The sequence below is a fragment of the Dendrobates tinctorius genome, unplaced genomic scaffold (assembly GCF_039654945.1).
Source record: "Dendrobates tinctorius isolate UK_male_01 unplaced genomic scaffold, ASM3965494v1 ptg000030l, whole genome shotgun sequence".
In the NCBI taxonomy this organism is placed as follows: Eukaryota; Metazoa; Chordata; class Amphibia; order Anura; family Dendrobatidae; genus Dendrobates; species Dendrobates tinctorius.
The window spans coordinates 44,945,130-44,972,030 of NW_027361698.1; the positions used below are offsets into that span (position 1 = coordinate 44,945,130).

Genomic DNA, 26,901 nt, shown 5'->3' on the forward strand with positions numbered 1-26,901 from the left:
TCCCATCCCTCCGTACAGCCATGAGGGTCCTGGGAAAGATGGTCGCGGCGATAGAGGCAGTTCCCTTTGCCCAATTTCACGCCAGGCCTCTCCAGCAGGCCATTCTGTCGAAATGGAACAGGTCGCCTCGGTCCCTGGATCGCCCTGTCCATCTTTCTTACCGGATCAAGCGGTCTCTCAACTGGTGGTTGTCGTCACCTCTCATTCTATCGGGTCGATCCTTCCTTCCCATTCACTGGCAGATAGTAACCACAGATGCCAGTCTCCTCGGTTGGGGTGCTGTATTCCGCAACCACACTGTTCAGGGTCGATGGTCGGATCGGGAATCAGCGCTACCGATCAACGTTCTGGAGATTCGAGCGATCCATCTTGCTCTGGTCCACTGGGAAAGGCTCCTCAAAGGACTGCCGGTACGGATTCAGACAGACAACGCCACAGCGGTGGCATATGTCAACCGCCAAGGGGGAACACGGAGTGTTTCAGCCCTGGCGGAGGTGTCCAAGATTCTTCGTTGGGCGGAGATTTTCGTCCCGACAATTTCCGCGGTTCACATTCCCGGCGTAGACAACTGGGCCGCCGATTTTCTCAGCCGCGAGGGTCTCGCGGCGGGAGAATGGTCCCTACATCCGGAAGTGTTTCATCTGCTCTGCCTTCGGTGGGGAACCCCGGATGTAGACCTCATGGCGTCTCGCCTCAACAGGAAAGTCCCACAATTTGTGTCCAGGTCTCGGGACCCTCTGGCAGTGGGCGCCGACGCCCTGGCCGTTCCTTGGTCCCAGTTCGAACTTCCCTACCTGTTCCCTCCTCTGCCTCTTCTTCCCAAGCTGTTGAAGAAGATCAAGGCAGAAGGACTTCCGGTCATTCTCATCGCCCCGAATTGGCCCAGAAGGTCTTGGTTCGCGGACATTGTCAACCTTCTCGCGGACGCCCCCTGGAAGCTTCCAGACAGAACAGATCTGCTGTCTCAGGGTCCGATTTGCCACCCCAATTCTCGGCCGCTCAATTTAACGGCGTGGCTGTTGAGACCGAGGTTCTGAAACGAGCAGGATTTTCCGACCACGTAATTCAGACCATGATCCGAGCCAGAAAGCCATCATCTTCCAAGATTTACTACCGTACTTGGAAGGCCTATTTCACTTGGTGTGAGACCAATAACGTCGCGCCCATGTCCTTTTCGCTCCCTTCAGTCCTAGCGTTTCTTCAGGCAGGATTGGATGCGGGACTTGCCCTCAGTTCACTGAAGGGTCAAGTTTCGGCGCTGTCCATTCTGTTTCAGAAAACGTTGGCTTCCCGTCCTCAGGTTAAGACCTTTCTTCAGGGCGTGGATCACACGGTCCCGCCGTACCGGGCACCCGTGGATCCATGGGATCTTAATCTGGTTCTTGAGGTTCTGCAAGGTCCGCCCTTTGAACCCCTCAGGGATATTTCCCTTTCTCTCCTCTCTTGGAAGGTAGCCTTTCTGGTGGCCATCACCTCCGTCCGGCGCGTGTCGGAATTGGCAGCTCTTTCATGCCGCTCTCCCTTTCTGGTTCTCCACCAGGATAAGGTAGTTCTGCGGCCTCCGCCCTCGTTCCTTCCGAAGGTGGTGTCCTCGTTTCACCTCAACGAGGATATCGTGCTCCCGTCCTTTTGTCCGAATCCAACTCATCCCCGAGAGCGGTCCTTGAACAAGCTGGACCTGGTTAGGGCGGTAAGAGTCTGTCTAGGACGACTTCCTTGCGAAAGACAGAGTCTCTTTTCATTATCCCTGATGGAGCGCGGAAAGGTCACCCGGCGTCAAAAGCCACCATTGCTCGCTGGATCAGATCGGCTATCCTGGAAGCCTACCGTGTTAAGCGTCGCGGAGCCCCTCTGGGTATCAGGGCGCACTCTACTCGAGCAGTGGGTGCCTCCTGGGCGGTGCGCCACAGAGCTTCCGCACTGCAGCTTTGCAAAGCTGCAACATGGTCATCGGTTCACACGTTTGTGAAATTCTACAGAGTCCACACCTACGCTTCGGCAGACGCCAGCCTAGGTAGACGGATTCTGCAGGCCGCGGTGGTGAGTCCGCTGGCCTGATGGAAGTTTGTTTCCCACCCCAGGGACTGCTTTGGGACGTCCCAAGGTCTCTGTGTCCCCCAATAAGGCGAACGAGAAAACAGGATTTTTGGGTTGCTTACCGTAAAATCTGTTTCTCGGAGCCTTCATTGGGGGACACAGCACCCTCCCATGTTTTACAGCTCCTGTTCTTACTTTGGTTGAATGGTTACAGTTGAGTTGCTTATGTTGTCAACCTATTCTGTTACTTCTCCTACTGCTTTCTCACTAACTGAGGAATTCTCTGCCGGTCGGTGGGGTGTACACTGCGGAGGAGGAGCTATCTTTTTTTGTGCATAGTGTCAGCCTCCTAGTGGCAGCAGCATACACCCAAGGTCTCTGTGTCCCCCAATGAAGGCTCCGAGAAACAGATTTTACGGTAAGCAACCCAAAAATCCTGTTATCCCCCACCTTCTTCCAAAAGAAGAGAAAGAAGCAGATATTTCTGATGAGAATAAGAAACTTTCCAGTATATCTTATCAGTAGTATTAATTTATGGGGGGGGGGGTGAAGTGACTGTCAATTCTTAAAGGTTAACTGGAAAAAAAAATACCCTTCAATAACCTAGAAGTTAGGGAGGATTTCAACTGCACCCAAAATTGTCAGACTTTAATAAAGCACAATACATAATTATCCACATAGTAACCCTAAGATAATTTACTATTTGTTAAACAGTTGTTAGTCTTGGCTCCATAGCTTCAGTTTTGCTTCCTAATGTAATTCATGTTAAATTGAAACGGTTACCGTTATTCTCAGAGAAAATGCAAAAATATTCTCATTTGTTAACGAACACAATAGAAAAAGTCACATTATTGTAGCCAATGAATCCTGTGTACATTTTATCCCCACATTCCATTTTAATTTCTTAAAAAGTAGTTGTTTTTTTGTTTCTCAGTGGAAGTTTGGTCATTGCTGTAATTTGCCATATCTTACTGAAAAGGCAATAAGTCTTTTGTAAACTGTAACCAGATGTAAGAGAGAACTTGCGACAATGCCACAGATCAATCCAAAGGTCCATCGTGGTCCCAGATAGGTATAGATTTCACTGACAAACACAGGTCCCAGGGTCCGGGCTGCACTACCGGCAGCAGTTAGCCATCCCATATAGACGCCCTAAAATAGAAGAACAAGTTAGACCACAATAACTATGGGAATTCATGGGATTTTAACATTTTCAATAAAGAACTCCCATTAACTTTACGTAGTAAATGTGTGTGTATATGCATATTGTGTATTAACATACGGGCCTACGGCAGCTCTTCCAGATGTCCAGCGCTGTTCTCTGTGACGTCACTGCAGTTCTGACTAGCCGGCTCTTTGTATGCGCTATGCATAAGCCAGAAGCCCATTTTACAAGCGTACGGTGTCTTGTTCGGATGCTCCACGCTTTCATTGTAAGGGCTCATACTCACATGTGAGAAACCGATGAGTCTCGCACGTCAATACCCGGCACTCGGATCGGAGCGTTTACCTGCATTTATTTCTATGCAGCTGAACGCTCCGATCTGAGTGCTGGCGGCAGTGCCGGGTATTGACGTGCGAGACTCGTCAGAGTTTCTCGCATGTGCGTATGAGCCCTAAAAGTCACTTCTGGGTCATGCCGAGTAGTGACGTCACAAAGAAGCTGAGCAAAACAGCGTGGACACTTGAGAAAGCAGCGGTGGGTGAGTACATTATTACACTCACAGTACATGCATGTACACACATTTCATGCATGATACAAGTTTGTGGAAGGGCTTCTTTACACAGTTCATGACTGCAACTAAAATATTTCATGGCACCCAGGATGTCTTGCTAACAATAACTGTTACCAGCAGAGTATCTCATTGCAGGTGTCATTTTTACAGCTCCTTTTGAAAGGAAACAATAATAATTACATGTGCAGAAAAGCTTTTCTCTAGTGGAGGCAGCAATCACCAGACTATCCGTTAATGCAAAACTGCCTGAATACTCAGGGGAGCAGTAGAAATAAAATAAGAGCAGAACCTATACTCTTCAATCTGGTGACAGGTCTTCTTTAAAGGGAAGCTGATCTTAACTAAAAAAAAAAAAAAAACTTTAGTAATCTTATGTTCATATTGGGCTTTTTTTTTTCAATACATTTAACACTTCTATAACAATACAGTATCCAAAAATCTGAGTCAGAGATTTCACAGTGACCTTTGCACACAGTCATTAGACACATCAATAGAAGTGGTAGGGTCAAAATCTGACTTGTGGCTATGCACACATTCCCTTGAACAAAACAGAGGTAAAAATTTAAAAAAAAAAAAAAAAAAAAAGCCCTAATGAACAGGGTGAAAATTGCAGGATTTCCATTTTTATACAAAATGTAACAAAAATAGAAAAAAAAATTGCAAAAATAACCCATTTAATCAAAAATCTGATTTAATCAATAAGTAGCTTTCTGATAACAGCTTCCCTTTAACTTTTACAACATATAACATTGGTGTGTCATACGCTGACTCCCTGATTTTGATAAAGGGTCAGTTCTGACATGGCAAAAACAGTTTTTTTTATTCATTTTTACCATACAATGAACGTTAAAAATCCTAAAAGACCATTTTGGAATTGTGCTTTTTCCGCAAATGTACAGTATATGTATAAAAATACATGAATAAATGGATGGTGTCATTCAACAGTACAAGTCATTCTGCAAAAAAAAACAAAAAACAAGTCCCTACACGTCTGTCGACAGCAGAATAAAAAAAAAAAAAAAAAAAGAAAAATCACCATATCGGTAAGTCAGTACAAATTCCAGACTCCAAATCTGCGGCAACATATTGTGCGTTTTCTGATCCACATTTACACATAATGAACATGCTCATTTTTCCGTGATCTTAGGGGTCACCTTTTGCAATGCATGTGACAATTTTCTGATGCTTCTGAGCCCAGTCTAATGCCTAAGCCTTGCTAGCATAACATTTTGCATTTTTCATCCTTGATCATAAAATTATAGCAGAACAAAGTACCTGATTCATCAAAGCTTTACACCAGGATTCTTTCATAAAAAGTTGTAAACTTTTGGCACAATTCGATGCTGTGCTAAAATGTTGTGACTTATCGCATTCTCCTACCATTATTCGCCCAGCGCCAACAAATTAAGCACAGCGGAGGCGTGATAAGCCCTACTTGTCAAATTCAAAGTTCCTTATGCAAATCTTACTCCAATCCTTGACTGATGTCAGATTTGTGGCAAGGCACACACCACATTTCAGGATGCCTTTTACCTTTCTCACATCAGATGTAATAATCTGCCCACGTGACCTGGGCCTATTTCACCAGGGACTGAATATTACGTCATTGCAAGGGGTGCACGGGCGATCGACGACGGGTGTCAGCCGATTCCGACAGCTGACACCCGGCACTAGGAGCGGTCACAGACCGCTCCCGCACATTAACCCCAGAAATGCTGCAATCGAACACTATCGCATCATTACGGAAGCCTACAGATGGCTGACAGCCCCTCTGCCTTTAGATCAGAGACCATGCGGCGTGACGCGGGGTCCCGATCATTGTCATGATGACATCTGGGTTACCAGAGCAAGGAAACTAATTGATCTTGCGCAGTGCATGATCAGCAAGTCTCACCGTCAGTGCAGAGCTGACAGCTTCTATGGCATACAGATGCTGCATCATCTCCATGTTATAGAAGCGATCAGCCTGCAAAAAGTGAGTGTCCCATAGTGGGACTAAGTAAAAAGTTAGAACAAAATAATTGTAAAAATATTTTTTTAAAAATCAATATATAATCTATCACTAAATAAATATTTGAATAAAAAAATCTAAACAATAAAAGTACACATATTTGGTATCGCCGGGTCTGCAACGATCCGACCTATAAAATGGTCCCACTAAACTGTTTTCCAAATTATTATGCAAAAAGAGTTTAGGAGTGATAAGGTTAGAATTTTTTTGTTTGTCATTTAAACTCATTGATGGTGATGTGTGTCAGGGCTCTTTATATCACTGAAAGCAATTGCAGATACATGTGCAAATTAGTTTGGCATGTGTGTCCAAATAAAGGCAAGACTACTTAACCCCTTAACGACCGCCGATACGCCTTTTAACGGCGGTAATTAAGGGTACTAAAACCACAGCGCCGTTAATTCACGGCGCTGTGATTTAAGTGAATAGCGCCCCCCAGTGTCGGATTTTCTCCGGGGTCTCGGCTGCCAGGGGTAGCCGAGACCCCAGAGAACATGAATCGGTCGTTTTTTACCAACCCCCGCTTTTGCGATCGCCGTTATTAACCCTATAACGGCAACCGCAAAAAAAAAAAAAAAAGCCGCGATTTTACATTTAATTTCTCCTCTGATGTGATCGCACATCAGAGGAGAGAGAAATATGGTCCTCGATTCCCCCCCCCCCCCCCCCGATACCTCTCCGTGGCCCTCCATCCCCTCCCGGTGGTCCCACGTCCCGCCGGCATCCTCCGATGGGCGCCGCCATCTTGAAAATGGCGGGCACATGCGCAGTGCGCCCGCCGGGAATCTGCCGGCTCCGGCTGGCAGATTCCATTCAGAATTTTGATCACTATGATAAACGATCATAGTGATCAAAATAAAAAAAATAGTACATAACCCCCCCTGTTTATCACTCCCTTATATAGGCCAATATAATGAAATAAATAAAATATTTTTTTTTTCAGTTTTCCATTAGGGTTAGGGTTAGGGTTGGGCTAGGGTTAGGGTTGGGCTAGGGCCACGACTAGGGTTATAATTAGGGTTAGGGCGAATTAGAATTAGGGTTAGAATTAGGATTAGGGTTGGGATTAGGGTTAGGGTTGGAGCAAGAATTGAGGGGTTTCCACTATTTGCCAACTTTGGGGGTCTAAAAAAATCACTTGTGGAAATAAAAAAAGACTTTTTATTTTCACGGCTCTACGTTATAAACTTCTGTGAAGCACTTGAAGGTTCAAAGTGCTCACCACACATCTAGATAAGTTCCTTAATGGGTCTAGTTTCCAAAATGGGGTCACTTGTGGGGGGTTTCCACTGTTTAGGCCCATCAGGGGCTCTGCAAGCGCAACATGATGCCCGCAGACCATTCCATCAAAGTCTGCATTCCAAAATGGCACTCCTTCCCTTCCGAGCTCTCCCATGCGCCCAAACAGTGGTTCCCCCCCACATATGGGGTATCGGCGTACTCAGGACAAATCGCATAACAACTGTGCGGGTATGATTTCCCCTGTTACCCTTGTAAAAAATAAAAATTTGGGGGCGAAAAGATCATTTTTGTGGAAAAAAATAGATTTCTTATTTTCACGGCTCTACGTTATAAACTTCTGTGAAGCCCTTGGGGGTTCAAAGTGCTCACCACACATCTAGATAAGTTCCTTAATGGGTCTAGTTTCCAAAATGGGGTCACTTGTTGGAGGTTTCAACTGTTTAGGCACATTAAGGGCTCTCCGAACGCAACATGGCATCGGATCTCAATTCCAGCCAATTCTGCGTTGAAAAAGTCAAACGGCGCTCCATCCCTTGCGAGCTCTGCCGTGTGCTGAAAAAGTGGTTTACCCCCACATATAGGGTGTCAGCGTATTCAGGAGAAATTGTACAACGAATTCTGTGGTTGATTTTCTCTTAACACTTGTGAAAATAAAACAAATTGGTTCTGAAGTAAATTTTTTGCAAAAAAAAGTTAAATGTTAATTTTTTCATTCCACATTGCTTTAGTTCCTGTGAAGCACTTAAAGGGTTAATAAACTTCTTGAATGTGGTTTTGAGCACCTTGAGGGGTCTAGTGTTTAGAATGGTGCCACTTTTGGGTATTTTCTGTCATGTACACCCCTCAAAATGACTTTAAATATGATGTGGTCCCTAAAAAATATGGTTTTGTAAATTTTGTTGTAAAAATGAGAAATCGCTGGTCAACTTTTAACCCTTATAACTTCCTAACAAAAAAAAATTTTGCTTCCAAAATTGTGCTGATGTAAAGTAGACATGTGGGAAATGTTATTTATTAAGAAATTTGTGTGACACATCTCTCTGATTTGAGGGAATAAAAATTTAAAGTTTTAAAATTGCAAAATTTTCGCCATATTTCCGTTTTTTTCATAAATAAACACTAGACTTATCGAAGAAATTTTACCACTAACATGAAGTACAATATGTCACGAAAAAACAATCTTAGAATCAGCGGGATCCATTAAAGCGTTCCAGAGTTATAACCTCATAAAGGGACAGTGGTCAGAATTGTAAAAATTGGCCTGGTCATTAAGCTGCAAACTGGCTCTGTCGCTAAGGGGTTAAGAAGGCTGTTCCACATTATTAAGCAGCCTACATTTTTTGCCAAAATGGGAAAGAAAAAGGATGTGTGGGCTGCTGAGAAGCAACAAATTGTGGAGTATTTAGGTCAAGGCATGACTACAATCAACATTGCCAAGACACTTCATCGTGATCATCGCACAATCAAGAAGTATGTAGCTGATTCCCAGCGCACACGTCTGCGTGCTGATAAGGAAAAATTGAGGACTCTTTCCAACAGGCAATTGCGTCAGGTTAAAAGAGCAGCTGCAAAAATGCCTTGTCATAGCAGCAGACAAGTTTTTGAAGCTGCTGGTGCCTCCAACGTCCCCCGCACAACAAGATGCAGGGTCCTTCAGAGGTTTGCAGCTGTGCGTAAGCCATCCTGTCGACCACCTCTATCCACTGCACACAAGCAGAAACAGCTCCAGTGGGCCAAACGATACATGAAGACTGACTTCCAAACTGTTTTGTTCACCGATGAGTGCCGCGCAACGCTCGATGGTCCAGATGGATGGAGTGGAGGATGGCTGGTTGATGGACACCCCATGAAAACACAGTGGCGCCAACAAGGAGGAGGTGGAGTAATGTTTTGGGCTGGAATCATGGGGAGAGAGATTGTCGGCCCCTTTAGGATCCCTGAAGGGGTAAAGATGAACTCCAGAATCTGTGTGGAGTTTCTAAAACAGCACTTCCTGCCATGGTTCAAGAGGAAGAACCGTGCTTTCCGCAGCAAGATCATTTTCATGCATGATAATGCACCGTCTCATGCTGCAAATAACACATCTGCATCTCTGGCTGCTATGGGCATAAAAGAGGACAAACTTATGGTGTGGCCACCATCTTTCCCTGACCTCAACCCCATTGAGAACCTCTGGAGCATCATCAAAAGGAGTGTCTATGATGGCGGGAGGCAGTTAACATCTAAGCAACAGCTCTGGGAGGGTATTCTGTCCACATGCAAAACAATTGAAGCACAAACCATCCAAAAACTGACAAATTCAATGGACGAGAGAGTTCAGAAGCTTCTTTTGAACAAGGGGTCCTATGTGCAAATGTAACATCACCTAGAATAAAGTTTTGACTTGAAAACTGTTTGATTTCATTTTGTAATAAGCTGATAATGCTTATAATTTCACAATTGACCATTTTTTTGTTCAAAATAAAAATAAAAACGTTTGAAAACTCTGCTGTGCATAATAATTTGGAACATGCATTTTGAGTGTTTATTATTTTTAAAAATATATTGTTTTCATAGGCAGTTTGTTCAAAAACATTGCAATTATACTAGAATAGTAGATGACTGCAATTCATATAGGTAATTTAGAGAAAATATGAGGAAATATTTTTTGCATAATAATTTGGAACACAATGTAGTGAACACCATAAAAAAAAAGGCAAAAAACAATGCTTTTTCTATTGCTTCATTGGGGGACACAGGAAACCATGGTATATGCTATGCTGCCACTAGGAGGCTGACACTATGTAGAAAAAAAAGTTAGCTCCTCCTCCACAGTGTACACCCCACCGACGGGAACTCGGATGTCCAGTTTAGCTTAGGCCTGTTTCACACTTCAGTTTTTTGTGTCAGTTAAAATCCGCCAAAATGGCGGAAAGCGGATCCGTTGCTAAACTGATGTGAACGGATGCCACCGGACCTTTTTTTTTGACGGATCCGATGAATGAAGAATTTTAAAGGAACCGTAGTCGAGAGAGAGAGAATTTTTTTTCCAGCCGCCAGAACAGACTTTAGGGTTAATTTTCAGGCTGAGTGAAGTCTTTCGGGCATGCGCAGTGTGAAGTGCGGATCCTGCCGCCTGAAAAAACGTTACATGCTCCATTCGGGCATGGCGGCGGACGTCAAAATTTTGGCGGATCCGCAAAAAACTGATCCAACGGATGGCCATCCGTCAAGATCCGCCGGTAATGCAACTCAATGGGAAAAAAAACGGCGGATCTTGACTGATGGACAAAAACTGAAGTGTGAAACAGGCCTTAGTGTCAGTAGGAGGTGGACACGAGTCTTTAGACCCATATCTACCTCAGTGTGCGTCGTTTCTTTTCAGGTTCCGGAGGGATACATTGTGAATTCACTACTGTACTCCCACGCAGAGAATATGAGCACGGCGTGTACTGCCACCTCGTATCCTCATACGTCTAGCCGGCAGGACCCCAGCCACTAACACAGAAGCGTGAATAGGTGATCGGATCATCGGGCCTGTCAAAGAAGAGAGGGAAGCTGCTCCTACCCCTTCACGACTGCAGTGTTTGGGCCTGACTTCCAGCTGGATAGAAGTCCGTGTTACCAGCCATGTCTGCTGTGGCTCAGTGGATAAAGAAACTGACCAAAAGTCGCAGGCCCAAGGGTTTGAACCCAGGCGCACAACAGAGAGTAGAGTTTAGTCTCCCTCTGATTCCAAGCCTACTGTTCTACCATCAGGAGAAATGACAGGTCAGAATATACTTCAGGACAAACTTCGTGGTACAGCTTATTACACGAGAAGCTGTTATTCTGCCTAATGCCGTCAGGTATCCAGGCCTAGACCGCAACACAGAATTGGCTCTCGCCTATACCATTCTCCAGGTCCTCTCCACAATGAGTTAGTCACAGGATACGGAGAGTCAATTGCAGCTGTGCTCTATCCGTTATCCAGGCTTCAGACACCCCACCTACCAGGTACAGTAGTTTGAGACGGTCTTATTTCAGTGGATCAGACGTGACTTGGGTTGACTGATGCAGTGCTACTGGTGTTCTAAACCATATTCAGGCGAGTCAGACGCTCTCGCATTCATATTCCTCGCGTTCTATTGCAGCAGTACTCTATCCGTTATCCAGGACTTAGATAGTCCTCTACCAGACACGTTTAATCAATACATGCCGTCTCTCCTGTGGCTCTAACGTACCCGAGGTCAATTGGCTGCATCGGTATGGCTCTTCTGTCCCATTGTCAGGTGAGTCAGAAGCGCCCTCTATCACGCTCCTCAGGGTCTTTTGCAGAATCTGCCTAAGCTCTCGTCTAATTGCCACTCAGTGAGAGGTGTCCGGTATTTATCACTTCTGGTGGGCTGCAACTGCGGTTACAGGCCGCCTTCAGGTGAGTCAGAGGCACCTTCTGCTGCATTTTTCATGTTCAATAACTTCTGTGGTTTGTTAACAGTTAAACAAAAAATTTACCACGTACAAACGGAGTGGATCTCAGTACCACAGGTTGAATCTTGGCAGCAGCCTAAGTGGATACTCCACTTTCAAGTTGGTAGGTAGGTCACACACGCTCGTGTCAGGTACCGGATGGTCGCAGTTTTTCCTTCAGCCGCGCTCTGGGCCCTGAGTGTGAATTGCTCCACAGGGGCTTTTCCACACCTTCTGACTATTCAGGCTTACCTCTAACTACCCAGTTGGTCAGTTTACAGTACTGCCCGCAGGCTATCTTTACTGCCCAGTGCGTTACACCTATCAATAATGATTGGCCAATCGTAGTTTACAAGTTCTGGTTGTCTCTCTCTGATATGTGCAAAACTGTAAAGCGCTGTGGAATGTTAGCACTATATAAAAAAATAAAATAAAGATTATCCTAAGGGCTAAATATAATCACAATACACCGGCGCTCCCAGCAGTACCCACTAAAGCTGCAGGTGCTCTAGCCGTTACTGTGCTAATAACTGGTAATGATAATAGTTGCAAAATATATAACAAGTAGTGCACCGCGCTGAAGTTGCTGCTATACAGGTAAAGACTGTCTGCTAACAGTGATTGATGGCTGAAAAGGATGTAGAAAGTGCGGCATGTAAATAAAATCCTGCCTACCTTAGGATAAAACGGTGCTTAGGGGATGGAAAGGTCCTGGGCACTGGAGCAGGAAGATGTGATCTGAGCCATACATCGGTGATCACACAGACACGTGGGATGGAGGCTGGGGACTGGAGAGCGTCCTCCCCTGAATGGCACCCACCACCTGCCCTCGCCAAGGTCATTTTTTTTCCCTATTTAATGTCATGACGGCAGCTAGACCAGCAGCCCTGACGAAGAAGGTCCGTGCACCTTCGAAACGCGTTGGTGAATGGCCCCTCGCAGCTACCGTCTTTCTATCCCTAGCTCCCGTTCTAGGTGACGTCACACAGACCACGCCCCCTCCACACTCTGACACTGTCAGCGGTGTCTCCCGGCTGGCGCACGCCGCGTGCATCAAGACCTTGGCGAGGGCAGGTGGGTGCCATTCAGGGGAGGACGCTCTACGGTCCCCAGCCTCCCTCAATCTGGTGCACTCATTCCATCCCACGTGTCGGTGTGATCACAGGTGTATGGCTCAGATCACATCTTCCTGCTCCAGTGCCCAGGACCTTTCCATCGCCTAAGCACCGTTTTATCCTAAGGTAGGCAGGATTTTATTTACATGCCGCATTTTCTACATCCTTTTCAGCCATCAATCACTGTTAGCAGACAGTCTTTACCTGTATAGCAGCAACTTCAGCGCGGTGCACTACTTGTTATATATAATGCAACTATTATCCTAAGGGCCTTTAAGCTACCACATTGCCGAAGCTCCCTATCCATTTGTCAGTACTTGCCTATTCTTTCTTAGACACCGGATAAAGCCTCCAGCAGCTCCGGAATGTCTTCCGAGCGTGGCAGGAACAAGTCTCCCACCTGGGACAGAAATGGGATCTTACTCTGCGCAAGCATCAACCAGAGTAGAAAGCTGCTCCAGTCCTGGATCCAATGAGGAGTTTGGTGATAACAAATTTATGCCTTCAGCTAGATTCGTATCTTTTTCACTGTTATCCTCGGACGCGTGGCGTCTTATACTTTGGAACGGGGAGTGGATTGTAGTGTGTAGACCCGCTTACCTGAGGGTCCAGGAGGGATATGGTCGCTCAGATCGTCATAGGGAATGATCTTCCTTTCGTCAGCCTAGTTGTCTTCTGGAGTCTGATCTTCCTAGAGCCAACTTTCCTTGCAGTTGACATACTCCATGTTTTATTCATGGACTTTCCTCGTTTGACTGCTCACTTTTTGTTGTACTTTCAAAGCCCATCTAGACTATTTTTTCCATACCCATCCTCATCCCTGTATGCTTAGGTAATTTTCTTTTAATCTCAGTCTGCATAGTCGTCCAGTAGTCTACGTTCTACCTGCTTAGTCGGGCAAGCAATTGTTTCTTTAATGGTTCTCCTTTTCTGTGCTGCTCTGTTAGTCAGTCTGAGCCTACATCGCGGCGATGAGATCCAGGGTTTCCCCAGGTCCCATTCAGTACGTCTTCAGCGTTCGGCTCTCTAGCAGGTTCACGGTGGCCTACTCTAAGGTCTTTCCTTGTCATTTTCTCAAAGAACTGAGTCCATCCGTTTCCAAAGAAGGTAGAGCCTCGGTATATCTCTTCTCTCCTGAGCGCTCCGCAAATTGGACTACGTCTCAGACTATGAACCCTCCGGTTTCCATTTTTTCCACCAATACGGTCCTTCCTCTCCCAGACGTGCATCCCTCAGGGATACCAACGGCAGACTCAAAGTCCTTGGCAAGGTCATCCTTGGAAGCATTCTCTGCTACATTGTGTCCTGCCCTTGCTTCCACCCAGGTTGCAAAGTTTTATAGACGAGTGGCTAGGTTGCTCATCAGAGCATTCTTTCTAGAGACCGGTCAGAAGAAATGACCGTCCTCACTGCCCAAATTTCTCTTGCAGAGGAAGTACATGGTTTTCCACCTTCCCAGATCCAGCAAAATCGTTCCCATCCAAAAGACCATTTGGCTTACGGCTTGACAAGCGAACTTATCCCCAAAAGAGGTCCCTCACCAACTTGCCTTTCCGGGGTTTCCCTTCGGTTTGGCTCCAATGGACCAAATTATTAAGGAGGTCACCGGAGGGACAAGCTGTCTCCTTCCTCAAGGTAAACCTTGTCATTCTCCAGTGATTTTTCCTCAGTGTGGCTCGTTGGGGATCTAGGATTGAGTCCATCCTTGTCTTTCAGAAGGAAATCTGTTCGTTCAGTAGTTGCTTTCTGAGAATTGCATGATTTTTCTTTTGTTCCATGAAGCCTTTATCCAGGTCCTGATTTCTTCAGGGCTTCGGAGATTTCTGCGTTTTGCAAGGGACGGGTCCATTTTCTTTTTCACTGGCTAGCTTTCCCTTTCAGGCTCTCAACCACTCCCGAAGTCTCGCAGAGTCTGTGGCAGCCATTGTGTACTTTCTGTGGATCAAAGGTTCAGTGTCCACCATTCTTAACTCCCTTCCTTTCGTCCAGCTCGGACTTATCCTTCGTGATGCTCTCTCATCAGGCTACCTGGCCAGAGCAACGGTGCCCATCAGGCTAAAGACGCCCTTCCCCCCTTTTATTCGGTTCTCGGGATTGGTGTGTAGAGGTCCTCCGGCCTCCAGGTCAGCGGCTGCTCACTGAATCCGGTCGGCATTGGTACAGTTGCCAGGTCAGGAAAGACCGAGTTCTTCTGGGTTTAGACGCACTCTCCCCAGGCAGTGTGCGTCCTCCTGGCAGTACTCTTGGGGCCTCCGCCCGGCACCTCTGCAGTGTGATGATATGTCCTCCACAGGTCCGCGAGGTTTTTCAGAGCCCATGCCTAGCTTCGGCGGGTGCCGTTTGGGGTAAAAGACCTTGCAGGTGACGATGGGGAGTTGTCTGCTGTTCCCTCCCCTTGGGTACTGCTTTGGGACATCCCATGATTTCCTGTGTCCCCCAATGAAGTGATAGAGAAAACAGGATTTTTGGTTTCTTACAGTAAAATCTGTTTCTTGGAGCCTTCATTGGGGGACACAGCACCCTCCCATGTTGAACAGCTCTGTTTACTGTATTATATTGTTACAGTTTGAGTTTGAGTTTTTCTGTCTCTTACATATTGCTTCTCCTACTGCTTTCTCACTAACTGAATATCCTAGTTTCTGTCGGGGTGTACACAGCTGAGGAGGAGCTAACTTTTTTTTCTACATAGTATCAGCTTCCTAGTGGCAGCATAGCTTACACCCATGGTTTCCTGTGTCCCCCAGGAAGGCTCCGAGAAACATTTTACGGTAAGCAACCAAAAATCCTGTTTTATCATAATACCGCCGAACAAAAAGTGGAATAACACGCAATCAAAAAGACAGATATATAGAGGGGGCGTGGCTTGAGCGCTGGCCAGGCAAGATGTTTTAGGCTCCCATCAAGTCAATTGATAAAGCGACTTATAAGTGGACCAAAATACGGAAATATCTCCTAACCGTCCCTACAGTCCTCCTGAGGGAATTGGGACCACCTTGAAAACGGTTTCTGGCATTTTGGACTTCTATAAGAAGCATTTTCGCTCCTGAGCTACAGACAGCAGTGGTGAAGGAGGGGCGGAGGGATATACCCTCACAGAGCTCTCCACACAAGAAGAATAAAGTGGTGCCGCTTTATTGGCACTTCAAGACACTTTTAGGCTATGTGCCGTTTTAAAACGCTCACTAAAAACCGGACTCCTTCCCAGAAATCGCACGGTTTTTTCCGCGCGATTTCACCGCGATTATGATCGCGATTTTGCCGCGATTTTCGCGTGCGATATTCAAGCACTTTCCAAGCGATTTGAAGCATCGCTTGGAAAGTGATTAACAGGTTGGTCACACTCGTCAAACATAGTGTTTGACAAGTGTGACCAGGTTTTTACTACTGAGGCCGCCTATGCGGCTTCAATAGTAAAAGATAGAATGTTAAAATGCTAAAAAAAAATAAAAAAAATCGGGGTATATTTACCTTCCGGCGTTGCCATCCCGGGCCTCAGCGTTCCCAGTAATGCCTTGCGAGACCTGTGATGACGTAGTCTCGCGTTGCTATTGCGATCTCGCGAGACCACGTCATTACAGGGCCTTGCCGCAAGGCATTACTGGGAACGCTAGACCGGGAATGCAGCGCGGGACGCCGGAAGGTGAATATACCCCGATTTTTTATTCTTTTTTTTACAGGGGTATGGTACCCAGGGCCTGGAGGACAGTCTCCTCTCCTCCACACCGTGGGTACCAACCGCACATGAGACGCTTAACTTCCCGCATGGTGGGCATAGCCACATGCGGGAAGTCAGCGATTCTCATGCATTCCTATGGGTGCGGAATCGCGGCAATTCTTTGCGATTCTGCACAAAAGAATGAGCATGCTGCGATTTTTTCCGCGATGCGATTCCGCTGCGGAAAAAAGCGCAGCATGTGCGGAATGCCATAGGAATGCATGGGGGGGCGTTCTGTACACGATTTTTAAACGTTTTTGCGCCGAAAATCGCGGCAAAAACGCTTAAAAATCGCTACGTGGGCACACAGCCTTAAACTGTACCCACAGCCCTAGGAGATTCCCCTTTGCCCTTCTTATGGAGGCACAACAGCAAATTTTCCTGCTACACTAATCCGGAGCTGTCAGCAGCAGTGTGAAGGAGGCGAGAGGATATCTGCCCTGAACAACTCGGCGTGGAGGGAGGAAAAAAAAAAAAAAAGTAGTGCCACATCTTCCAGACTTTAAGAAGACAGCAGCGGAGACTCTACCAAACAATCCCAAAGCCCCAGGAGAGCCCTTCCACCCTCCTTGTGGGACACAGAGGCAGAAACATCGGCAGCACCGACCCGGAGAAGAGCAGAGGAGACGCGGAGGGATACCACCGCTCAGCGTCCACCCCGCACGTGAGAAACTAGGTGTGCCGCCTTAGTGGCACATTAAGGTACCTGTGGGCACTTACCCCAACCTCGGGAGACCCTCTGATAACTGACCAGGGGTGGCACAAAGAAGGGATTATCTGCAAAACTGGGTGAGCTGCATCGTATCTACAGGCGGAGGGATATACATAGGTCCGGACGTTTTCAGCATCACAAGCTCTCTCTTTGTATCCTCTGGTGTAAGGAGCAGTAGTGCCATCCATACAGGGCTGTGAGACAAGATCCCCTGAATTAAATTAGTCACAAAGCCGCTCTCAGAGGCACAGCTAATACAGGGGAATTATTAGGCGCTGACTAGCGCTTTCCCTGCACAAAAAAAAAAAGTCCCTGCAGTGTTTGTGAAGCCATATTGCCTCAGGCTCTGAGCAGGAGAGACTCACAGAACCTGTGAAATATAAAAGTCCTTTTATTATTGCAGAAGGACAGACTACATTACCTTTTGGATACAAAGATTTTCAAAACAATATACCTGCATCTTATTTGTTTTGCACGAACTGCATTCATATCTCTTTCCAATGATTCTATAGCGACACCTAGTGTCCATTCCATATAACTTGCTCTAAAGCCATTCTACTCTACTACTTTGGCCACTTTTCAGACTTTTAGTCAAATTGCGCCACCTACTGGCCAATTGAAAAATATACCATCAGTTGGGCTAGATCTTTTCTATATTATACCCTGAGACTTCCATAATGACTTAATCCACGCCCCCTCACACCTTGCAGGGACAACGCGTCATATGCTTCACCTCTGACTTCATTTTTCTAAAGCTGGACATATAATACTGGGATTCCTTACAGTATATAGTCGCCCTCATGCCTAGACTGCGCAAAACTAACTTAAAGTACTCTAGCAATAGGTTTCTAGCACTAACGGATCTGGACGCCAACATGTCCCCTGGACCACTCTCCCAGTCAGAATCCTCCAACTCTTCTATACCAGATGGAGCAGACTCAGAGATGATTCCAGCTTCTACAACCAGAATCCCTAACACCCCAACTTCGGACCAAACAGCTCTACTTTCGCAGTTCCAGTCTATTTTACACTCTGAATTACTCAAAATGTCGGACAAATTGACTAAAGACCTAACTAAAGAGATCAGAGAGCTGGGTTCCCGTACTTCCAACCTTGAAGACAAGATGGACTCTACCCTCACAAATCTTGCCACTCATGAAAAAGATATCGAGATGCTTCATGACGAGATCTACACCCTCAATAATAGATTAGAAGATTTTGAAAATCGAGCCTGTAGGAGTAACATTAGAATCAGGGGACTGCCTCAGACAATCACTGATCTTCAGTCCACGGCGACAGCTCTGTTTCAGGAACTTCTACCGGGTATCTCAATTGAGCGCTTGGAAATGGACCGCATCCACAGAGCTTTGAGCAAACGCAAGCCAGAAGGCCCACCAAGGGACATAATTCTTAAGCTGCATTTCTACAAAACAAAAGAACAACTCTTACAGGCGGCGAGAAAGTCAGCACCTTTGGTATTCCAAGGCCACCACTACGAACTTTTCCCTACCACCATCGCCAAAAGGCAAGCTATGAAACCATACCTAGACATTTTCTGCTCCAAGAACATTAAGTATTGTTGGGGATTCCCCTTTAAACTGATGTTCACTCATCTCGAAATGGTCCACACAGTCCTCTCCCCCGAAGGGGCGAGCCGCTGCCTCACTAAGCTACAGCTCATGGATCCCCCTTCGCCCCCCCCACCATCTTCACAGCCTCGGCCCAGGAATCGCCACTCCAGTCCGCAAGATCCACCTATTCCCCCTTGATAATCTATGTAAACATTAGTTTTACTTTGAGTTTAGGACATAGGCTACTTTACATGATGTCTCTATGGCCTTATATACCAACTGTCAGCCTATTCTTTTTTGCTTAGAAACTTTGACTGTGCATATTCACCCGAGTTCTAGAAATATCTTAATGTCCTCTTTGACAAAGTCGTTATATATGGTTTCTCAGATTAATTTTTTCAGGTATCTTTGGAGCGCGCAGTTCCAACATTCATTCCTTCGGAGGTAGTCGAGTTCTTCGTTTTTTCTGGCGATCTGGACTGGTGATTGCCCCTTGACTCGATCTCCAAGAAGGTGAAGTGACTATGCTCAATTTACATGTCGATGGTTTTTACTCCATCCATTATATACCGGAGATTTGTTCTATATTTTACTATACTGTTGCAAACCAAATATTATACATTGCTTTATAACGGTTTACTTTGGTTATGTTGGTAATTAATACTGTTACCTCTATGCGACTTCTTCTAATTCTATTGTTCTCTTGTTAATCCAGTAATATACTATGCTATGTTACCTTCCACTTTGGGTACCTAACTACTTAATCGGATTACACCTCTTCTACAATTGCGTTGTCTAATTCTTTTTCCAGGGACACTAGACCATAACTAGATCCACTCTCTGATTACCCGTACCACATTCCCTACATTATAAACATACTTATCCAAAATCCTGGTAATTGTTTGAATACTCCTAAGTCCGTTGACTTATATATCCAGCTCACCTTGACCCACCTCACTCTTATACACCCCCTGCATCTAATTTTACTTATTATATATTATACTGCGTTGTCCCTAATTCCACATGACCCCACAGTGTTTTTACACACTGCCGCTCAGCACGTCGTGCTTAGCCAATGTTAAAGTTACCCCTTTTTCCCCTATAGGTTTCTCCTATCCTATTCAAACTACATGTATTGTTCGTCTACCCAATCTCCCATTCCTACTACTTGCCTGAGTGAATTCCACCAATTTAGTCCATTCCATATTAATACCTCTACTATTACCTACAAACCACGATTAACAGCTATCAAAGGTGTGTATCATCTTTTCACCATGCCACTAACAATCTTATCACACAACGTGCGAGGCCTTAATTCTCCACATAAACGCACTAAGGCCTTCCGCTACTACAGATCTCAGCAGACGTGGTATGTCTCCAAGAGACACACTTCTCAACTAGCTCTCACCCGCTTTTTTATTTAGCGAACGCCCCAAACAAAACAAAAGGCGTCGCTATCTGCTTCAAAAAATCGGTTCCCTTCGTTTTTAAATCCTCGGTTATAGACAAAGAAGGCCGTTATTTAATGGTGACGGGCTCAATTTCAGATGAATCGGTGACTATTGTTTCCTGCTATGCTCCTAACACTCATCAAGCTGCCTTTTTTTCCCCAATTATTGGAACTAGTCTCCGAACATGCCCAAGGGACTACGCTATTATGCGGGGACTCCAACTGTATACTTAGAGCCAGCCTTGACAAGTCCACAAGCCCTCAATCCCCTACTCCCTTGCCATTATATTCTTCTGCGGACTCAGCTGCCCTTAACAAGCTCCTCTCCCAACATCATTAGGTGGACTTATGGAGAGACTTGCATCCCTCAGATAAAGACTATACTTACTTCTCCTCACGCCACTTAGTGTACACTAGAATTGACCATATCTTTGTTCATCCACCCTTTATTCCAAATGTGTCAAATATTTCTATTCAATCTACTCCATGGTCAGATCACTCTCCAATTCAACTCACATGCTCTACTCTCCAACCACGGCCCCGATCATTCAACTGGACTCTGAACGATTCATTGCTCTCTTACCCTGATATCACTCAAAAACTGAAAAACCACCTTGATGATTACTTCTCCTTGAATCAACAATCAGCTTCCTCGCCAATTTCCCTATGGGAAGCTCATAAGGCAGTGCTAAGAGGCTTCTGGATTCAAGAGGCCTCGCGCAAGAAAAAAGACAGACGTGCAAGGGTAGCTGAATTAGAGAGCAAGGTATCAGTTTTAGAGTCCCAGATGAAGAATTCACCCTCACCTGCTACGTACCAAGACCTTTCCCACGCTCGTACAGAATTAGACCTCTGTCTTTGAGAACGCGGACCGGGCCATACGCTGGTCACAACAACGCTTCTACGCCCTTAATAATAAGAATAATTCTAACTTAGCTTGTTGCTTAAAATGCCTAACCCTACCCCGCCCCCCCATACGTTTACATACACCTTCAGGCATTACATCCAACCCACAACAAATTACTCATATGTTCCAACAAAAACTTAGGCAGTTATATAACGTCTCTACCACTATAAACTCAGAAACGTTAGATGCTTTTTTAGATTCTACCCACCCTCCCAGCCCTTAGCTCTGACATGATCGAACTCCTGAATCAAGCCATTACTCCTAGTGAAATAGAACTAGCTATTCAGCAATTGAAAATTAATAAAAAACCAGGTCCCGACGGATTTACGGCCCTCTATTATAAAAAATATGCATCGGTACTAATTCCCCACCTCACTAACTACTTTAACTCTTTAAGGGACGGTAACAATCCAGGAGGAGCCTCTTTAATGGCCGCTATATCCATGATACCAAAACCCAACTCAGACCACTTACTCTGGTCTAATTATAGACCAATATCCCTTATTATCGTAGACCTTAAAATACTATCTAAAATTCTATCTCAGCGGTTGAACTCAGGTTTGGGAACCCTAATACATAGAGATCAAGTAGGCTTTGTCCCTTGTAGACAAGCCTCAGACAACATACGGAGGGTGTCCCACCTGCTGCACCTCTGCAAACAGCGCAACATATCAAGCATGTCACTGTCACTGGATATTAAAAGCCTTTGACTCCATTTCCTGGCCTTAACTGTTTGCGGTCTTGCGGAAGTGGAAGTTCCCTGACCACTTTCTTTCTTGGATTCACACTCTTTACAGCTCCCCATCCGCTTACGTACGCTACAATGGCTTTTCCTCTGCACTTTTCCCCATTAGTAGAGGCACTCGGCAAGGATGCCCGCTTTCGCCCTTATTATTCCTTTTGGAATTCGAACCATTAGCTATTCATCTTCGCCTCAACTCTAATATACAGGGTGTAGAAATAGCATCAGTTTCTCACAAGCTCTTTTTGTTTGCAATGACATGCTACTTCTTCTATCAACCCCTCAGACATCCTTGCCGGCCCTACTTCAAACCCTTAGTAATTTTGAATCTATCTCCGGTCTACAGGTTAATCCTTCAAAATCTTATGCCATGAATATATCCCTCCCTTCACCTATTGTTTCACAGCTCCAACACGACTTTCTGTTTCAATGGGCCACTAACCATCTGGATTACCTAGGGGTGAAACTGACTGCTAGTTTAGACTCCCTTTATGCAGCCAATTATCCTCACATGCTCCGCAAACTCCGTCTACTACTTCAGTCATGGGAGAAGCTACATCTCTCCTGGCTCGGCCGGGCACGAGCACTAAAGATGACCATTCTCCCCAAATTACTTCACTTATTTCGTGTCTTGCCAGTCCCTGTCCCTTCACACTACCTCAAAATAGCCCAACGATTAGTAGATGCTTTTGTTTGGAGAGGTGGCTTCCCCAGGGTTAATAGAGCTACCCTCACCATTTTAAAGGAGGCTTGTGAGTTCCCAATCTTTCTAAATATTACCATGCAGCCCAATTGGGTCAACTGACCCTATATCATGCCTACTCCGAACCCCCACTGTGGCCATCTCTAGAGGCCCCTGAATTTCACTCAGGTACCCTCGACACACTATTATGGATTCTCCCAGCCCAGCGAAAACACATCTCGAATCCTATTATAACGCACTCTCTTAGGATTTGGGACTCGTTGAAATATTCCTCGCAGCTAATCTCACCATTTTTCCCCCCGCCCCCCTTTGGGGCAATATCCAGTTTCCCCCAGGCATGGAATCCCTTAGGAACTTTCGTTTATGGGTCGCTGCAGGGATAACCAGAGTCCACCATCTTTTTAACGTGACGGGATTATTCCATTCTCAGTCCTGAGTGAAAAATATAATTTCCCCCCCTGGAGAGGTATTTCGCTATCTACAACTTAAAAGCTTTGTCAACTCATTACTAAAAAATTCTACTCCTCCCTACTCCTTTACTCCCTTCGAACAAAAATGCCGTCAAAATCCACTATATCTCTCCTCTACTCACATATCAACTCCTCCCCTCATAGGCGCTGCTTAAAATACACTTCTCGCTGGGCGTCCGACATTGGTTCCACCTTGACAGATTCGGAGTGGTCCCAAATTTGGTCCTCCTCTACTGTAGGAATATTAAATACCCTTATGTTGGAAACTAACTATAAGGTGTTAACCCGATGGTACCTGACCCCAGCCAGAGTGGCTAAGGCAGTCGCCAACTACTCTCCAAATTGCTTTAGAGGGTGCAACTCCACAGGAGATATGTTCCATACTTGGTGGCTATGCCCGACCGTACGTAGATTTTGGATCAGAATCTACCATTTGGTTTCCTCTATAACAAATATAAACCTTAAAAAAAACCCTTGGGAGGCCTTACTCAACAAACGCATCCCCAACATCCCTAAACACACTCAAACCCTCATTGCATTCATATTCCTGGCAGCCAAACAAACCATAGGCATGGAAAAAAACAAAATTTAGATTTATCTGCGGTTAAAACACGCCTTTCTTGGTATATGATCAACGAAAAATTATCTGCCATACTTACAGATAAAGTCGGTAAGTTTGAGAAAATATGGCTTCCCTGGGCGGAGTACGCCAACCACACCCCCTTTGCCACACCTGTATTTCATCTAACCAACCCAAATCCCCCTGATTCTGATTGAATCATTAACGATAATTGGACACAACATACCCCCCTCCTCGGGCTTCCCCCCTCCCCTCCTTTACCTCCTACCCTGTTGTTAGTTTGTCTGTTTGTCAACCGTTTACATGCTCTCTTATGCATATTGCAAATATAGCTCTGTATTGAGATTTGCAATCACCTTATTTGTAAAATATAAACTTTCAATAAAAAAAAATTTATTGTTCAAAAACAAAAAAAAAAAAAAAACCAATATAAATAAACATGGTACTGCTGAAAACATCATTGTGTCCAGCCAAAAACAAGCCATCATACGGCTCCATCAGTGGAAAAATAAAAGTTATAGGTCTCAAAATAGAGTGATGCAAAAATTATTTTTTTCTATAAGTTTTTATTGCATAAAAGCGCCAAAACATAAAAAAAATATAAATGAGGTATCGCTGTAATCGTACTGACCCGAAGAATAAAACTGCCTTATCAATTTTACCACACGCAGAACGATATAAACCCTGCTCCCCAAAAGAAATTCAGCTATTGCTGGTTTTGTTGATTCTGCCTCCCAAAAATCGGAATAGAAAGCGATCAAAAAATGTCATGTGGACAAAAATGGTACCAATAAAAACGTCAGCTCGTCCTGAAAAAAACAAGACCTCAAATGACTCTGTGGGCCAAAATATGGAAAAATTATAGCTCTCAAAATGTGGTGATGCAAAAACTATTTTTTGCAATAAAAAGCATCTTTTAGTGTGTGAAAGCAGCCAAACATAAAATCCCGCTATAAGGCCTGTTTCACACATCTTGATATTTCATTTACGGGAGATGTCAGTGTTCGTGTGTGTAATACTTGCGGCACACGTGTGCTGCATCAGTATCACACGGACGAGCACAAGGGAAGAAGTGTTACAGTAAGCACTGTTCCCCGACGCTGGGTGCTGAACACAGCTTTCATCATTCTCCCCGGCTCTGCCGGCGATCGGTGTGAGCAGGGGAGAATGATGAGATACATATAAGTGATAAAAGAGACAGCAGGCGGCGGCTGATGGCGCCGGGGAACAGCACTAAGGCCAGGGCACACTTAACGTATGAAAAGTTGGTCCGAGTCTCCCTGCTGAGAGTCGCGCAAGTGTTCTCCGTATGGTCATCCGTGTGTAATCCGTTTGCAATGCGCTTTACATTTCTCATTTATTTTCCTCATTGAATTTAATGGCTCAATGGGCTGAAATGAGGAAAATGTGTGCGTATTTGTCGCAAGCTAGATGAATGGTCCGTGTGGTGTCCGAGTTTTTCTCGCACCCATAGGCTTGCATTGGAGAGTCTCGAACAATATACGGGTACAATCACAGCATGCTGCGATTTTACACGCACGTCGAATACACCTGAGAAAAGATACGGTGATATGAGCTGCCCCATAGATTAACACTGGTCCGAGTACTATGTGATGTTTTCTCGCATAGCACTCGTCCGTATTCTACGGTAGTGTGAGCCCGGCCTTACTGTAACGCTTCTTCCCCGGCGCTGATGCGTGTCACACGGTTGACATCCGTGTGTTATGCATATGCACGTGTGCAAGATGTTTTGTGGCGCGTGCTGACATTAAAAAATGGACATGTCAGTGTGTTTTGCCCACAGACACACAGTCCATGGAAACAAATTGACATGTTCACAGACCCATTCACTTGAATAGGCCAATAGTGCTCTGTTCCTCCCGAGTCCCTCCACATGGCTAAGTTGCACAGTACAGCCACATATGGGGTATTGCCACGTTCAGTAGAAATTGTGAGACAAATTTTGGTGCCATTTTTTACTAACTTCTTGTGTGAAAATGTAAAATATTTGGCAAAAACAAAATTTTGGTGGTAAAAATGTAGTTATTTTGTCTTCACTACCCAATGGTCTAAAATTCTGTGAGGCACAGGTGCTATTAATATGATCACTGCACCCCCTAGATGAATTCATTGGGGAGTGTAGTTTGTACAATGAGTTCACATATAGGGGAGTTTGTTGTTCTGGCACCTCAGGGGCTTTGCCAATGTGAGATGATACCCTCAAACCATTCCAGCAAAATCTGAACTCCAATATGGCGCCTCTTCCCTTCTGAGCTTTGCACTGTGCCACAAAAGTAGTACTCCCCTACATATGAGGTATCTGATTACTCAATAAAAATTGCACAACAACTTTTGGGGTCCAATTTCTCCTGTTACCCTTGGTAAAATAAAAATTTGGGGGCGAAAAGATCATTTTTGTGGAAAAAATGATTTTTTATTTTCACGGCTCTACGTTATTAACTTCTGTGACGCACTTGGGGTTCAAAGTCCTCACCACACATCTAGATAAGCTCCTTGGGGGGGGGTCTAGTTTCCAAAATGGGGTCACTTGTGGGGGGTTTCCACTGTTAAGGCACATCAGGGGCTCTCCAAACGCGACATGGCTTCCGATCTCAATTCCAGCCAATTTTGCATTCAAAAGTCAAACGGCGCTCCTTCCCATCTGAGCTCTGCCATACCCCTAAACAGTGGTTTATCTGCATATATCAGGTATCAGCGTACTCAGGACAAATTGCACAACATTTGGAGTCCAATTTCTCCTGTTACCCTTGGCAAAATAAAAAAAAATTGGATCTAAAAAAATTTGTGAAAAAAAAGTTAAATGTGAATTTTTTTTTATTTTTTTTTAAAACATTCCAAAAATTCCTGTGAAGCACCTGAAGGGTTAATAAACGTCCTGAATGTGGTTTTGAGCACGTTGAGGGGTGCATTTTTTAGAATGGTGTCACTTTTGGGTATTTTCTATCATATCGACCCCTCAAAGTGACATAAAAAATGTGATGTGGTCCCAAAAAAAAAAAAAAAAGGCAGTGTAAAAATGAGAAATCGCTGTTTCTCTTTTAACCCTTACAACTTCCTAACTTATTTCCAAAATTGTGCTGATGTAAAATAAACATGTGGGAAATATTATTTATTAAATATTTTGTTTGACATATTTCTGTGATTTAAGGGCATGAAAATTCAAATTTGGAAAATTGCGAAATTTTCAAAGTTTCCACCAAATTTCCATTTTTTCCACAAATAAACACAAGTCATATGAAAATAATTTTACCACTAACATGAAGTACAATATGTCACGAAAAAACACTGTCAGAATCACTGCGATCCATGGAAGCGTTCCAGAGTTATTACCTCATAAAGGGACAGTGGTCAGAATTGTAAAAATTGGCCCGGTCATTAACATGCAAACCACCCTCGGGGGGGGGGGTAAAAAGGTTAAAAAATCCAGAACATCTGACTCTAGCACACTCTCAACAGGAAAC

The 26,901-nt window shown here is 44.9% G+C and overlaps 1 protein-coding gene across 6 annotated transcripts in view; it reads right to left on the reverse strand.

Annotated features, from left to right (window-relative positions):
- Positions 1–2,657: 2,657 nt before the first annotated feature.
- The window catches only part of MFSD8 (major facilitator superfamily domain containing 8), a 96,874-nt gene continuing 72,630 nt past the window's right edge, over positions 2,658–26,901 (reverse strand). For all 6 annotated transcript variants that reach the window (XM_073572061.1, XM_073572062.1, XM_073572059.1 and 3 more), the window contains exon 13: positions 2,658–3,189. In XM_073572061.1, coding sequence (XP_073428162.1) covers positions 2,983–3,189 — 207 coding nt within the window. In that variant the 3' untranslated portion in view covers positions 2,658–2,982. The remainder of the gene's footprint in view (positions 3,190–26,901) is intronic.